Source organism: Lagopus muta, chromosome 1 (assembly GCF_023343835.1).
Source record: "Lagopus muta isolate bLagMut1 chromosome 1, bLagMut1 primary, whole genome shotgun sequence".
Lineage (NCBI taxonomy): Eukaryota > Metazoa > Chordata > Aves > Galliformes > Phasianidae > Lagopus > Lagopus muta.
In genome coordinates, this window is record NC_064433.1 from 28,502,116 (window position 1) to 28,517,893 (window position 15,778).

Genomic DNA, 15,778 nt, shown 5'->3' on the forward strand with positions numbered 1-15,778 from the left:
TGTGCCACATGATTGTAGTTGAGGAGACACCTATCTGAATACAGGCATGCTGACTCAGAGTATTTCCTTATAAAATTTAACATAAATATATAAATTGTAGCAAAAAAATTAAAATACTGTTATATTTGAATGCTTTATGATGGATAGCATTGCTACAAGGTATACTCAGTTGTCCTACCAATATAATTCATTAGGCCACTGTAATAAATTGCAACTTTAGCTCTTTTAGGGTATAGGAATTAGGCTATCAGATACTCAGGATTTTTTAGTATTAAAAATATTGGTAATTTCAGTTATTTTCTTCCAACTAAGTTATCCTTTTAAATTACAGAGATATATATCTTACAAATAAACATTGATGTGTTTGCCTCAAAAGATCTGTTACCCTAGTGGAAGTTTTTTGGAGTACATAGTCAGAACTACTAGACCTGCAACCTGAAATCATCTCTCTCTTCTAAAACATGAGGAATATGTAACACTATTGTATACAATTACCTCCAACAACCAGTACTACTATATGACTAACTTATGGTTGAGTAGCTTGGAAAATAGAACTAGGAGGTCCCTCCTTAACTCCAGTACCTCGTTTAACTGTTTTGTTAGAACAAATTTTTTTGACATTTTAAAATGAATGTAAGAATTAGAAATGTTCAAATAATTGATTAATTGCTTGTTTTGATGAATATACAGAGGACCCTTTTAGATCAGGCTCCCTTTTTTTCACTTAAAATTGTATTCTGTTCCAGTTGATATTTTCTTTTCAATGAAGGATATGTATCTGGGGAGAAGCCAAGTTGTGGGAAGATTTAAGAAGAATTTATGAAGAGGAGATGACATCTCTGATATTGTCACATTTTGTGCTGCATGTTACTAGAACTCAAAATATTTGCATAGGACATCACTCTCTCCAGTTCAGAGCAGACACTTGAATTCAGTTTTCAGGAAGATTTTTTTATTTGCAGTGTTATTGGCATGATGAGATGAACTCTGCATCTCTGAAGTTCTTTGTATGATTAGAGAAACAGTTGTTGACACATACAGTCAGACTTTCAGTCTTGTAACATGTTGAGTGGGACTCACATCTTTGAGCAGAGAAAAACCTGGTTTCTTAAATTCCTTTTTTAAGAAGCTAGCAAGAAATATAGAAATTTTTCATTTTTGAAAAGCTTAAATGGACTATTGCAGTGTTTCCAAATTCATTGCTTTTCTTTAGAACCACACAAAGTAGTTTTGATTAGCTGAAGTCACCATAGTAACCATTGCTGGCACCACTGCCGGTATTACTGAACTCCCGGGCTCCTCCCAGTTTGGTTCACTGCTCACTTTCGTAAGAAGGAGACACAATGATCAGTCCAAATTGATCTCTCATCAGTATTTAGGCTGTCATTTAATGCTGTCAACTTTCAATGTGTGAAACAAAAAATACACTTTGGCATTGCACTTTGGAAATCTTGTTGTTATTATTATTGCTACAACCATTATTCGCAAGCCAAGTAATTCATCTCAGGTTTCATAATACCAAGTGTATTTGTTTGGGGTTTTTTTTGGAAGAATACTGTCTGCTTGACAGTATGGAAATATGTGTGGATAGGTTATGTAAAAAGTTGTTTACATTTATGTTGCTTGTTCAGTTTGAGGAGATCAGAGTATTTTGGAAGGATTAATTGTCACAGTGTTGAGTTTTAATTGTTATTTTGGGAATTTGTGGCACAGCAAGATTAAATGGAAGGATTGAAAGCAGCATAGAAGAAAGAGTAACAAATTTTTATTATGGATTGGATGCCATAGGAGGTTTGCAATGACTCTATTGTCTGGACAGAAAAGTAATTTCAGTAATGATGAGGAAGGTGGTTGACAGATGGAAAGAGATAGAAAGTGTTTTCCTTTCTCCTTCGGGGCCATGCTTTGGAATGAAAAATGTGATGATCATTTGGTAGTGGAAAGCTCTGTCACTATTCAATACTATCCAATGCTTACATTGTAGTTCATGCTTTGTTTTTTGTTTGTTTTTTTTCTGGCAGCCACTGCACTCATATTTTAATTCCAAACCTGCCACTTTCCCAGTGCAGAATATGTCATTTCTCATCTCCCTCTGAACCCAAGATTTTAGTTTGACAAGCATCTCTTGGCCCATGCAAGAAATGAAAATCCTCTGTCTTTCTGTAGCTGTAGAGTGCTGACTATCCATGAGTTGTACACACAGTGTCATGAGTTGGATAAAGTACATCCTAAAAAGGACTTATATAAGAACACTTATCCCCTCTGAATCAGAACTACATTGCAGGTTGCAACATGCTCGCATGTAAGGTGCACCAAAATATGATTGAGTTTTATAAACTACTCTTTCTCAATTGATCAGTCCCAAAATTTACACCTGCCTAGCTATTGCATACATCATGAATTTTTATTATATTGTTTTTGCTTTACATACTTCTCCTTGTATTGTTCTGTAGATAAAATGAAATTCTGCAACTCCAATATATGTAAATAATAAGGATAACTACATAATTAAATGTACTTCTTTTGCTAGTTCACAACCAGTTAAAACTTAAAAATATATAATGGCTTATTTAAGAATCTAAGATAATGTTATAACTTCCAAATTCCCAGCCATTGCCAGGGTACTCCCTGTAAAATAAGGTATCCCTTTTGTATCATATGGTGCTCCTTTAGCTGGCTATATGTGGTTGTAGACTAGGGGCAGGTTCTGTGGATTTAGAAGCCTCTTTGTTGACAGACCTCATTCTAAAATTGATATTTTCTAAAGCAACTTCTGATCTCTTTTAGAGCCATCAGATATTGAAGGAAACATGGAATCTGCTAGAGTGATTGATTTAATTCCGTGGATGGAATATGAGTTCCGGATAATAGCAACAAACACTTTGGGAACAGGGGAACCGAGTATGCCATCCCAGAGGATCAGAACTGAAGGCGCTCGTATGTAAACAAAAAATGTCATTTTTTTAAATGTCCTTTTTATTTTCATATTTTTATTAATTGTGTTTTGTCTTTTTTTTTTTTTTAAGGATTTTATCAGAAGCGAATTCAGAAAATTTAGTCACTAACTACTATAGGTTTTAGTAGACTGTCTAGATGTCTTAAAATTAAAGCAGGCAGGAAGGAAGCACTGTGATAAAACCAGCAAACTTGTCTCCATTCTTGAAATAGGCATGCTGTATTTTTTTCAGAGACTCCCTCTGTGATTTTTCAGAGGCCTTCAGAGACTTCTGTGATTGAGATTGGGTAAACACATGCACTTGACATTGAGATTCATGGCTTAGTAGAAAAGAAAACAGATGCATGTTTTTGACAAGAAAATGTCCTTCTGCTGTTTGGTTTATTTTTAAATAAAAGATGCATGACAAGGTGTTTGTCTTACCACATAATGCTATTTATCTGTCAGGTTTGGTCTTGTGTCTTCTTATTCTGCATGAGAGATGTGACATTATTTGACATAGCAAATGCCCGTAGCAGTCTAATTGCTCTGTGTTAAAATTATTAAACTATTTAAGGATACCCTCTAGGTTCATACAGGCCCATTTTAAAATGGATTCTTGAGAATGAAGAATTATATGTTATTATTCAAGATAATACATTCTGTTTGAACTGTACAAAGGAGATAACAGCAGTGCTTTAGGAAGTGATGTATCACTTCAAAATGGCTTTATCCAACAAAGCCTGTGTACCAGTATATCCTCCTCAGTGCATATTAGCACTTGTGTGCAACCTTGAGATATTTATGATTTTAAAAAGCCTTTGTCCCATAGCTTGTGATTACAAAATAAAAATGCAAAACCAAAATTAAAAAATTAAATTTTGCAATTAGAGCAGATAGGTCATTGCTGTTATTAGATAGCACTTGAAAATGCATTTGCATTGCAAATTTGAAAGCATTTGTTTATAAGGATCCCCATTTGGTCCATTTAAGAACTGTGTTGCTTAGGGAGAAAGAAAATACAGATTAGTTATATCAGTCAGGGAAAGAAAATGTGCACAGAATTTGAACACTCAAAGTAGAAGAAAATCGCTTCATAAAAAATTGACTAGTAATATTGTGTATTTTCTAACTCTACAGCTGTATTTGAACACAGCCCAAGGGTCTAAATGAGAAATCTGGACGTGCTCCTTGTAATTCTGGGTGCACGGCAGCCATTTTTGAAATTTCAGGAAGGAGACAGAAAGGTTAAGGACTGGCACGGGGCTCAGAAGAAACACTCACAGGTGGTGACCATGGTAGTGTCCTGCAAAGTGCAGTGTGCCACATTCACACTCATGAAGTTTGCTTGAGCCTCTTTATACAGCCCTCATGACTGCAAATGCTGCACTATTTTAGCAGGATGTAGTGCTTTGCAGAATGCAGTCTGTTAGCCTGTCGTCCAATTTCCCATGTACAGCTATTGCCATCTTTGGTGGATGTTGACAGACATCAGTGGTGAAACAAAGCAAAACTTTAGTGTAGTATCTTAAGAATCAGTGAAGACTTCTTGCAATGCTACAAGAGCTTATAAGTCAGTAACTATTTGCTGATAAACTTGTATGCCCAAGAACATTTCCTTGCAGAAGCTAGAATTTTCATAAGCAGCAACAATAGCATTTGGGATGCATTATCACCCTCCAGGGAGCTACAGAACAGGACTGTGTGTGCATTTTCATCTTAAAATGAATAAATTAAGTATTTTGTTGCCTAAACAGCCCATTTCTATACACGGCCATTATTTTTAACATTTGTTATGTGTTAAACAGCAACAAACAGTGCTGCATCTCTGAAACAGCAGCAGACTACTGCATCTCTGCTGTACTGTGTGTGACAGATAATGTTCATTCAACTCTAAAGTTATCAATGTCTTTTTCAGTTCTGATGTCTCTCTTCTTGTAGATAACTTTAATTTCAATAACATTTTAATTAGCATGCCAAGAGTTTGTGCGCTGGAAGAGAGATCTTTCAATAAAATCTGAATTCTTCGTCAAAAACAGCCATATTTCGCAGTGACTTCTTGAAATTCAGTTGATCAAAGGCTGATGATTCTATTTTAGCTTCAGTTTATGTTTGGCTTCATTCTCCACTGATTTTTTTTTTTTTTTTTCTGGAAGGCCAGAAATAAATAACATAAACTGTGCACCAAATGAAATTTCAGATTTATTTTTACATTTTTTTCCTTTCTAAATAATTAATTCTTTTCTGCTTTCCTGTTTATTCCCAAGTGATCCTAATAGTAGATCTCAGCAAACATCTTATTTAAACAGAGGGAGACCACTCAGAAACTATCCTCTTTCTCTCCTGTGACCTTTACTGATTTGTAGGAGAAAATGCCTGATCATGTAAGAATATTTTAACACAAAGAATGTGTCCATGTCATTGGAGCATGTAGTTAATACGTGATCACCTGAGGCTCATGTAATGCACAATATGTGCATTAACCATCATTTGCTGTTTCCAGCAGTACTGTGCATCTCCTTACTGAGAGACAGCAAGTAAATACAAAACCACGACAGACAATAGCAATGAAATCATCATCTTTAGTGCAAACATGTCATGAATTAATTAGACAGCTCTTGCTGGGTGTTTTCTGTATAACATTGTAGAGAAAAATTTTGGAGAAATGTCTATACTGGATTCCAGAGAGAAAATAGTTTTCATCTGTTTATGGTAGTTAAGAAAATGTAGGTACTGACAGAGTCTTATGGAACTATAAATACAGGGAGTTTGACAGAAATTAAATATAGGAATGACTTTTAATGAACCCTTGAGGCTTTCTTACCTTACCACTCTACTGTGCACCAGTGAGAGATTAGCAGATCTTATTGCATCACACAGAACAGTGTGAAATGCAATTACTAAATTACTTAAGGCCAGCTTTGGTTCTGAATATCTACCCATGCCAATCAAGAAGACATCTGCCATTCATCTGAACTAGAATAGGACTAGGAAGGAGGTGCTTCAAACGTGTACTCATGGGATTGATGTAACACACTGTGAGTAAATCCATTGAAATAGTAAATCCATTGAATAGGAACTAAGCACAGTCTGTTAACATAAATACATGCTTATTCCCAGGGTACTTGAGCCCTTGGAATATCAGCATCTGAGGAAGCACAAGAACCATATGCTGTCTTTCTGTTGAGGCCTATGAGTAGTGTTCCACTTCTAGATATTAAATTAAATATTTATAGAGAATATGGTTAAAAAGAAGAATGATTGATTGCTAACTATGGTTTGAACTGGCATGTTTCCTGTAGCAGTAGCTATACTTTAGTTTTGGCAAGACCACAGACTGACAGCTTCTACAGACTATCATTATTTTAATTTTGTGGCCCACATGTGCTCATTGGACTTACTGGTAAAGAGAAAAGAAAATCATACTGTTGCTTTCTTTTTCCTGACTGCATACTCTGTAGTTATTTTTCTTGTCTCTTCTGTTTTTCTAGCTCCTAATGTGGCTCCTTCTGATGTTGGAGGAGGAGGTGGAAGCAATCGAGAGCTGACAATAACATGGATGGTAGGTATTGCACTGAGATGAAAGTAAGCGTGTACTTCCATGGGTCTGATCTTGTTGGTCCTGAGATGCATGGAAGGTCTGTACTGTTCCAAATCCTTCACCACAAAAGAAGATATTTAATCTCTGGGATTTACAGGATGTGAAGAAGTAATGCAGAAATTCTGTTTTGAAAGGATGGTTTTCGTCAGCCTTCAGATGAGCTACTGACATCATTTTGTGCACACATGCTGATAGTTTTGGTTAAGGCTCCATGGGCAGAGGAGGAATCACTCAATGTAGAGCTTTGGTAAATGAAGCAAAAATTTTTATAGCAGATGGTTTTCTGTAATTTTATATTTTTCAGCATTCCTGGTGATAGGGCATAAATTGCAGTTTCAAGAAATACCTTTAATGTTCATGCTGAAAGTGGAAGTCATTTTCACTTAAACTTTTGCCAGATAGTAGCTGGGTGAGTAGGTAGCCTAAACTAACTGGACCCTCTCATCAATGAAAAGAGATAGGATTAATAATTCTTTGAATATGTCCATCTCTTAATCAATTGTGCAGACAGGATTCCTTGATCACAAGCTTTACATAAATGAATGTAATTTAAACTAGACACTTACATTTTCTCTGTGTGTATTGCAGAAATAATCTCTGCATATGTACATATACCCAGATATTTGCATAGTGCATGTGTTTCATATCCTCCTTTGCTTATTGCTTAAGAAAGAGTTTTTTTCCTGGATCAAGCTGACAACAGTTGTGATACACAGTTATTCTTGGTTTCTTTCTGTAGGCAATAGCTTGATGTGTCTTGCAGTGAGTTTTGAGGAGGAATAAGACCTTAAAATGTACTAGCAGCAGGCGTGCTACTACAGACCTGCATAATGAAGGTGGTGCTTATTTTTAAAGAGGGTGGGAGCAAACAGTAGAAGCAAATCAGATGAAAATTGAACTTTAGATCAGTATTTTTTTCAGAATACATGATAATTTTCATATAATTTACTTTTCTTTAGTGATCCATTTGTTTGATCAGCTATGAAAATCAGTGTTTTGTCTTTTGTCATTTTAGCCTTTGTCAAGAGAATACCACTACGGCAATAACTTTGGTTACATAGTGGCTTTCAAGCCATTTGGTGAGAAAGAATGGAGAAGAGTTACAGTTACTAATCCTGAAATTGGCCGTTATGTCCACAAGGATGAATCAATGCCTCCTTCCACCCAGTACCAAGTAAAAGTGAAAGCCTTTAACAACAAAGGGGATGGACCATTCAGTCTCACTGCTGTCATTTATTCAGCACAGGACGGTGAGTACTAATTTTTCCAGGTAATGTTTACACTGTGGATTCTAATCAGCACTGCATTAGGGTCCCTAATTAGTACAGCAACTGTCCTTCAGCAAGGAGAATGTATTTAGCTCACAAATAATTGCTGTTCATAGTCAATAACATTGGACTTTCTAAGTGCTGGAGATTACTTGGTTATACTTCCAGACTTAATGAGCAATCTGCAGAAGTGTTCAAGATTTTTCATACTTCTTAGAAGATTTAATAAATTGATATATATATATATATTCTCTTCATATTTATTATCTAAAAAATTTTCATCATTATCCAACAGTTCTGCGAATGTGATCTTAATACATGTGATTGACATGTGTATAGGTTTTTTTATTCTTAATAGACCACACTGAAGTCTGTTGTTCTAGTATTCAGCCCAAAAATTGTGAAGTAATGATAGTTCAGTTCTATTTAGTTACATTATCAGCATGTTTAGAGTCTAATATAAGTCAGCTTTATCACATTCTTTATTATTGTTTGGATGTTAGAGATACCAAGTGAATAATTTAATGAAAACCTCTGGCATTTCACTAAAATCATTTTCTTAATTCTTTCTGGAGTTATTTCACATGCTGTGATTGTTATGATTGAAGTTTAAATGACATTTTCAAAATCAGCAGAGGAGGGTAAGCACCAGAAGTTTACCTTAATCAGAAGAAATATATACAGTATCCTAATTGCAACATAATCACTCGAGCCTGTTTTTAGAAAAGTATAGCTTATTAATTTCTGCCAAAACCCAAAGCATTGCTCATTTTTTTCTTTCTGTAGAACAGAACCTCTTTCACAAAGTCAGCAGATCTAGATGAAAGAGCCAAGAGGAGGGCTGTGATAACAAGGCCGCATTCTCACACTTCCAAGTCTATTCTTTATTCTGTGTACTTTATGGGAGATTTATGTTCATGATTCCCATCAGCACTAATGGGAACTTTGCACACAAATCGCCCACACACAGAGAAAAGATAAAGTAGTCCTTTTTGTTTCATATGATAATTCAGGATTCAAGCTAGCAACACTCAGCTATCTGAAGAGATTAATATTAATCCTTTAAACAAACAAAACAAAACAAAACAAAAAACCTTAGGATATTGTCTTTAACAGCAGCAAATTATGATTGTTTTTGCAATTGTCTAAATAAGTTAATAAATTGCTATGGTATAATAAAAGCCACAACTGCCAAGTTTCAATATCCATCCTTTCTCAGAGGCCTTATTGACAGCGGACTGATAAACTCACATGTATTTATGTTAGGATTATACTAGCTGTGTCAGGGATAGGATGTGTTTGTATAGCTTTCTTAAGTTCAGAGACATAGCAGAGTCTAGTAGCTCCAAAAGGTGGAAGAAAAGCAAATGTGCAGTAGTGCCAGCTTCCAGATAAATAAATCATTTTGGTGGTTGCTGGTGTTCATAGATTTTAGCAAAGTTCAGACACTTTATTGGTAGAAACACTTGTGAACAAGTGATGCCCAGATATAGGCAGCAAATGTAGTAGAAGCTCAGTGAACCTACTTCTTTTCATAGATTTCAAACACAAGAAGCACAAAAAATGTCAGATTTGTGCTGCTGTAAACCTTACCAGTACTGCTAACAGCTGCTGCGCAAAACTGACTTGACTACTGAACATACCGAACACAGGAAGTGCAGAACAGGTTAGAAGGAATTTTCCAGCAGAAGTAAAGAAAGTTAATCCAAAAAGCATTCTGTTCTTGCCTCTGAAATTGTACAAAGTCCCCTTGCTGCCTCCCATCCTTAACTTTATAAAGTTACATTTAGGATTTATATATTTGTGCAATGACAGCTTTTTTTTAGTGAAGAGGATTTACTGGAAGCACATTCAATTGTTGTTGTTTTGGATTTTTTTAATTGATAGAATTACTGAATTAGAGGTCTGGAGAAAAGCAGCCGACGTCATCTTTTCGGCTCAGGAAAGACTGCAAACATTTACAGAACATTGATGCCAAATAGGGATGTAAATTTCAAGCTCATAAATAATCATGAGCAGATGAAATACTATTTAGAATACTGTATCAGCAAAATCCCTTTCAGTTGGAAATTTTCAATATGAAACATTCTGGGAAATTCTGTAATTAATGTGATGAAGATTCTGACACTGATTTGGAACAGGATTAGATGATCACATTTATTCCACCTGTACTTCTGTACCTCTGAATCAGCAAGTTGTACTATCAGAAATTACAACTTCTCAAAGGCAGCAGAGGTATTTTAAAGTAATATGGTCATACAGTATTCCATTCTAATATTTACAAGCATACATACACACACACATACATACATATGCGCAGTGCCAGTATTTCTGTTAAGCTGTACATTTGGTAGCATATCTCTGTGTGTCTAGTTATAATTATGAGCATCTTTATTAAATTTTGTTACTGGAGAACTTCCGCTTTCCCACATGTTTTAAGCCAAGTTCCATATCTGACAGTTCCATGTCATACCTTCCATTGCTAGTAGAGAGTAACAACTGCTAGCAGCAAGTGCACAGGCCTCTTGCTTATCTAAATGCCTGTCATTGTGAAAACAATTTTGTAATAATGCATCATTTTTTCAATTATGCATTTACATTATTAACAGTCACTGAAAGACAATTACAAAAGGTAACTTTGCATACAAGATTATTTTGTTACCTAGGATGCTTTTCATATGAGATGTAGCTGATTTTTTTCTTAACAGTGGCTGTTTTGATGCATAGTTGACTTGATGCCCAGTTAGAAGATTAAGTATATGAAAGCTTTCCTCAGCTCATGCTGCCATGCCTGTCTGTTGCAACTTGTTTCAAAAGATTCACAAAAGAGTGCTGTTCTGAGCTTGAAAAACTTTATCTTTTGTAAACATTGCTAAGTTATGGCTTTTGAAGTTCCTTACCTCATTTAAAATACAAGCAATGGTGAAATTAACTGCTTTTTGTAATTTACCTACAGTCTTCTTAAATAAAAATGTCACATTATTATGGTCTGTATTCTAACTTGGCTGGTATCCCAAAAAAACAAAACAAAATCAATATGGCTGATAGAAGGGTACTCTCAGATTATTTCACACATATGTTTAAGTTTATATGTGCCACTAGTCAGCTCTTTAATATCTGGTCTCATGAAAACTTTGTGTCATCATGACTAAGTGACTTACATAGGAATATTTGTGTGTAGATACTTTAAAAAAAAAGAAAAGAAGATGTATATGTTTTAATCTGTCAACTGCTGTCCAATTTAGTAAATGATCACTGGATGCTTCATTCAGTTCTTTGTCAAAACCAGTTTTTAATTTGCACAGAGGGAATCTCTTGAAACATGAAAATACATAATCTCAGCCAAGTAAAGAAACGTTGCTTTGTTTTGTTTCGTTTTTTATAGTCCTTTCCCATACAGATCATCACTGAATTTAAAGTTTATGCAAGTAAAAACAGATTAAAGACTAATACATGATGAGTCCCTGTAGATGAGTTTAACAATAGCACCAAATGAAATTAGATATTGTACATGTGTTCCATCTTCCAGCTCCAACTGAGGTACCTACAGATGTGAGCGTGAAAGTTTTGTCATCTTCTGAAATTTCTGTTTCTTGGCATCATGTTACTGAGAAATCTGTGGAAGGATATCAGGTGAGTATAGCTGCAGCACTGCACGTTTTCTCATTAATTAAATTTCCATAGTTAAATGCAAAGGTAATTCCTATTGTAACATTCTAGCTCTTAGGTTCACTTGTCTTAAGCTTGCTGTCCAGATTTCACATCCCAAGAAAGAGATTATTTTTGGTGCTGTGTACTTCCTTACTAAGACATTGGCACGTCATCGTTATATCACGAAATAATGCTGTCTGTTTATGTTATGTAATCAAATGCGTATGTTTACCTTCTCAAAACATATTGAAATTAAATTTAGGGCGTAATTGTCAACAGAGACATGAAACTGTAAGTAACTCATGACCCATTTAAAGTATCAGCAATTATTAATATAATTCTCCCACAAGTTCTTTATTACATGGAACATGGTGAAATACACATATAATCCTGTAGAACAGGTACAGTGCTATTGTGCAAGGCAATGTTTTGTTCGTGGTTTCTATTCCTCACATGAGAAGGAGCTTCAAGGTATGTTTTTCTGGTCCAAAAGTAAGTGGTAGTACTGGTAAAAATTGTTCATGTCCTTTTACAAAGATGATAACAGCCACAAGATGGTTGCTACTAGAAATGACCGTGTAGCTTTCCATGTGGCAGGGGAATTCTTACATCATCCATGCATAGCCGGATGAACTCAGCTGACTTACTTTGGCTGCATTCCAGAAAAGGCACTAGATTGTTAGTGATTTGCTTTGATGTTTAAGTCATCAGCTGCTTGATGGTAGCTTCTGTGTTCCAAAATGAACAGAGGATAACTTCATAGAATGTGTCTACATGACTGAAATATATATGAATAAATGTTCTTTTAAATACTAGTACTTGCTTCTGTATTTCATTGTATCGATTTATCTCTCCGTGAGATATGTGTAATATTTTTAGGATATTGTAACAAGACACAGATCATAGTGAAGATCTCAGCAAGAGCTAGCACAGTGTCCCATGTAAAAGGATTGAAGATAGTTGATTCTCCAGAATGCGCACATAAAGTTATAAGCACAATTACAAACTCAGGAAACTGAGATTTGAAATAAAGGCACTGACATCATCAACTGTAACTCTCAATTTACTAAAACAGCACACTGGTTTGGTGTTTCATATGAGTTGTACAACTAAAATCTAATAGAAAAAGTCATAGTCAAATATGAGAGTAGGGTGGAGAGTGTAGATCTGAGAGCTCAACTCTGCTAGCCATGTAGCAGAGTTGCACTTCCAAGTTGGACTGTCTATGCAGAAAGGGATGCAGAGATACCAGTGGCAAAGGGGGCTGGAAGTGTGCTGGAAAGCTTGGGGTTGCATTAGTGACAGAACATGGCAATTGATGTTTAAAATTGAAATGTGTGGTGGGGGGAGGACATATGGAGGGATGGTGAGGATGACTGGGGGAAGAAGATGGTGGGAGAACATTCCCATAGATATTTTAGGTCACATTTTTATTTTGCACTATTTTTACCTAAAGCCAGCTAAGTTTCTTACAGGGAGCATCAGGGGAAGAAGAGAGAATGATACAATCACCAAGGCTGGAAAGGACCTCCAAGATCATCCAGTCCAACCACCCACCTACCACCAATGTTTCCCCACTAAATCATGTCCCTTAGTACAGCATCTAAACTTTTCTTGAACACATCCAGAGTCAGTGATTCCACCATCTCCCTGGGCAGCGCATTCTGTTGCCTGACCATCTTTTGGAGGATAAGTTTTCCCTAATGTCCAATCTTAATCTCCCCTGGTGCAACATGAGGCCATTCCCTCTTGTCCTGTCACTAGTTATGCGGGAGAAGAGGGCAACCACATCCTCCTTTCAGACAGTTATAGAGAGCAGTGAGATCTTCCTTGAGCCTCCTCTTCTCCAGACTAAACAATCCCAACTCCCTCAACTGCTCCCCAAAAGACCTGTGCTCCAGACCCCTCACCAGCTTCATTGCCTTTGGATACACTCCAGGGCCTTGATATCTTTCTTGTAGCGAGGAGCCTAAAACTGAACACAGTACTCAAGGTGTGGCCTCACCAAAGCTGAGTACAGGACGAAAATCACCTCCCTGTTCCTGCTGGCCACCCTATTTCTGATACAAGCCAGGACGCCATTGGCCTTCTTGGCCAACTGAGCACACTGTTGCCTCATGTTTAGCCAAGTATTGGCCATTGCCTGCAAGTCCCTTTCTTCCACGCAATCTTCCAGCTACTCTCCCCCAAGCCTGTAGCATTGCCTGGGGTTGTTTTGGCCAAAGTGCAGGATCCAGCACTTGATCTTGTTGAACTTCATCCCATTGGCCTCAGCCCAGCAATCCATCCTGTCCAGATCTTTCTGAAGGGCCTTGCTATCCCTAGGCAGATCGACGCTTCCAGCCAGCTTGGTGTCATCTGCAAACCTACTGAAGGTAGTGCCCTTCTCCAGGTCATCAATAAAGATACTGAACAGAACAGGCTCCGATACCAACCCCTAGGGAACACCAGGTGTATTTAAATCCATTCACCATCACTCTCTGGGTATGGCCATCCAGCCAGTTCTTCACCCAGCAAAGAGTGTACCAGGCCACGGGCTGCCAGCTTCTCCAGAATACTGTGGGAAACAGCATTGAAGGCTTTGCTGAAGTCAAGGCAGACTAGATCAACAGCCTTTTCCTCATCCATCAGCCAGGTAGCTCAGTCATAGAAGATGAGGTTGGTCCATAACCTTTCCAGGCATTGAGATCAGGCTGATGGGCCTGTGTTCGTTCATCAGAAAAAAATAGGGTACAGGGAAAAGTCAGTATTACTGCAGTGGAAAATAGAAGCACATAGGACTACTGGGATGGAAAGAGGATAACTGCAGTTCTGAAGAAAGTTGGAATACCCTGGCAATGGATGGAACAGAATGTTACACAGAATGCGCATGTAAGGGATGGTGCCTTATTTTGTCAGCTGGAGCTGACAATGGTGGTTCGTCCACTGATTCCTAGCAAATTACTACACTTTCACAAATCCAGCATGAATTCAATGCTTGAATATGTACAATAAGCAGTGGTATTAAAATTTTGAGTTTCTTCTCTTTTTTTGTTCTCTTTCCCTAAAGTAATCTAGTCATCATGACTGGGAAGAAAAGTTTGTATCTGATGCATTAATAAGCAGACAAATAGGCATAATGGAGTTCAATAGCATGTTCATACTGAGATCTTTTTCTCTAGAACAATTATCAGCATCGTTCTAGCAGAGAGGAGAGCAGCAAAGGGTAAGCCAGTAGGGGTGAAAGAAAGTCCTGTGCTCCTGAAGATCAGAAGTGCTATCCTCATCACTACTGTAGAAGCTATTTGTACAACACAGAAAAATAGAAGGCTCTTCAAGCTGTAGACTACCCTTCTGAAGTTGCGATACAAGTTGTAGAGGAAAGGGCACAGATCTATAAAATGGGCACAGATTTATAAAATTAGAATGAAAATATCTAGAAGGTTCTGTCTGTATATACATAAATAAATTTTCCAATGTTTATTTTTCAATTAGTGCTTAGCTGTAACTCTTGTTGACAAAGTCCCTCATTCACCAAAACACTTTTTCAATTTCACGTTGGTCTTTATTATTACCTGATGGTGCCATAACTGACCTAAATGCTAGAGTTTAAGAGGTGAGAGTATTCTGAGTTATGTATCTGGAGGTATTTCACGTGTGACATAATGTTTTTCACACTAGGAGGAGTCAGATTTTCTTGACACTAATGCACACTGTCAGAATGACTACCATTGCAGTGATGAGTGTGAGCTGATACATTTTGCCATTACAGTGGAGTGTCTTCAGCTCACACTTAAAGGAGAGATAAAGTAAGAAAACTATCTCCATCCATACAGAAAATTTGAGATTTATGAGTTCTTGCAGTATACTGCTAAAAGCCACAGCTCTTTGGGATGTGCAGTACCACAGACACTATATGATTCCTTCTGCTTCTATGAAACAGATGTTTATTTTATTAAAAACATCGATCTCTGTTCGTTGCTATTGATCCTCTCACTGAAATGAGTCATTAACATTTTGTTATTATGAATAGAATGTCTCTTTTCTGTTACTCCTATGTAAAGCTTCCATGCTATGAAAGATGTTGTTTCATGATACTAACAAAAATCTTCAGACGTATTTCAGTATATTAAAATTTGAATTAAAAGAGAGAAAAAGTAAGATAGTGGGGTTTTTTTCCCTAATTTTGAACACAGGCAGCTGTGCTAATTCATAATGGCAGAGGCATTCTCTTCCCACCAATCACTGTGTGAACCCTTTGTTGGTTTTGGCTTAATTCCTTCAACAGCCTCTAGAGTCGGAGTTAAATATTCTTCTCTGTCCTCTAAGGATCCATAGGCTACC

At 36.8% G+C, this 15,778-nt stretch overlaps 1 protein-coding gene across 1 annotated transcript in view; it reads left to right on the forward strand.

Moving 5' to 3' along the window:
- CNTN1 (contactin 1) overlaps positions 1-15,778 on the forward strand; it is a 238,112-nt gene that overhangs the window by 200,588 nt on the left and 21,746 nt on the right. Inside the window, exons 18-21 of the mRNA XM_048956631.1 lie at positions 2,788-2,937; positions 6,427-6,497; positions 7,552-7,786; positions 11,334-11,437. Of these exons, the coding sequence (XP_048812588.1) occupies positions 2,788-2,937; positions 6,427-6,497; positions 7,552-7,786; positions 11,334-11,437 (560 nt within the window). The remainder of the gene's footprint in view (positions 1-2,787; positions 2,938-6,426; positions 6,498-7,551; positions 7,787-11,333; positions 11,438-15,778) is intronic.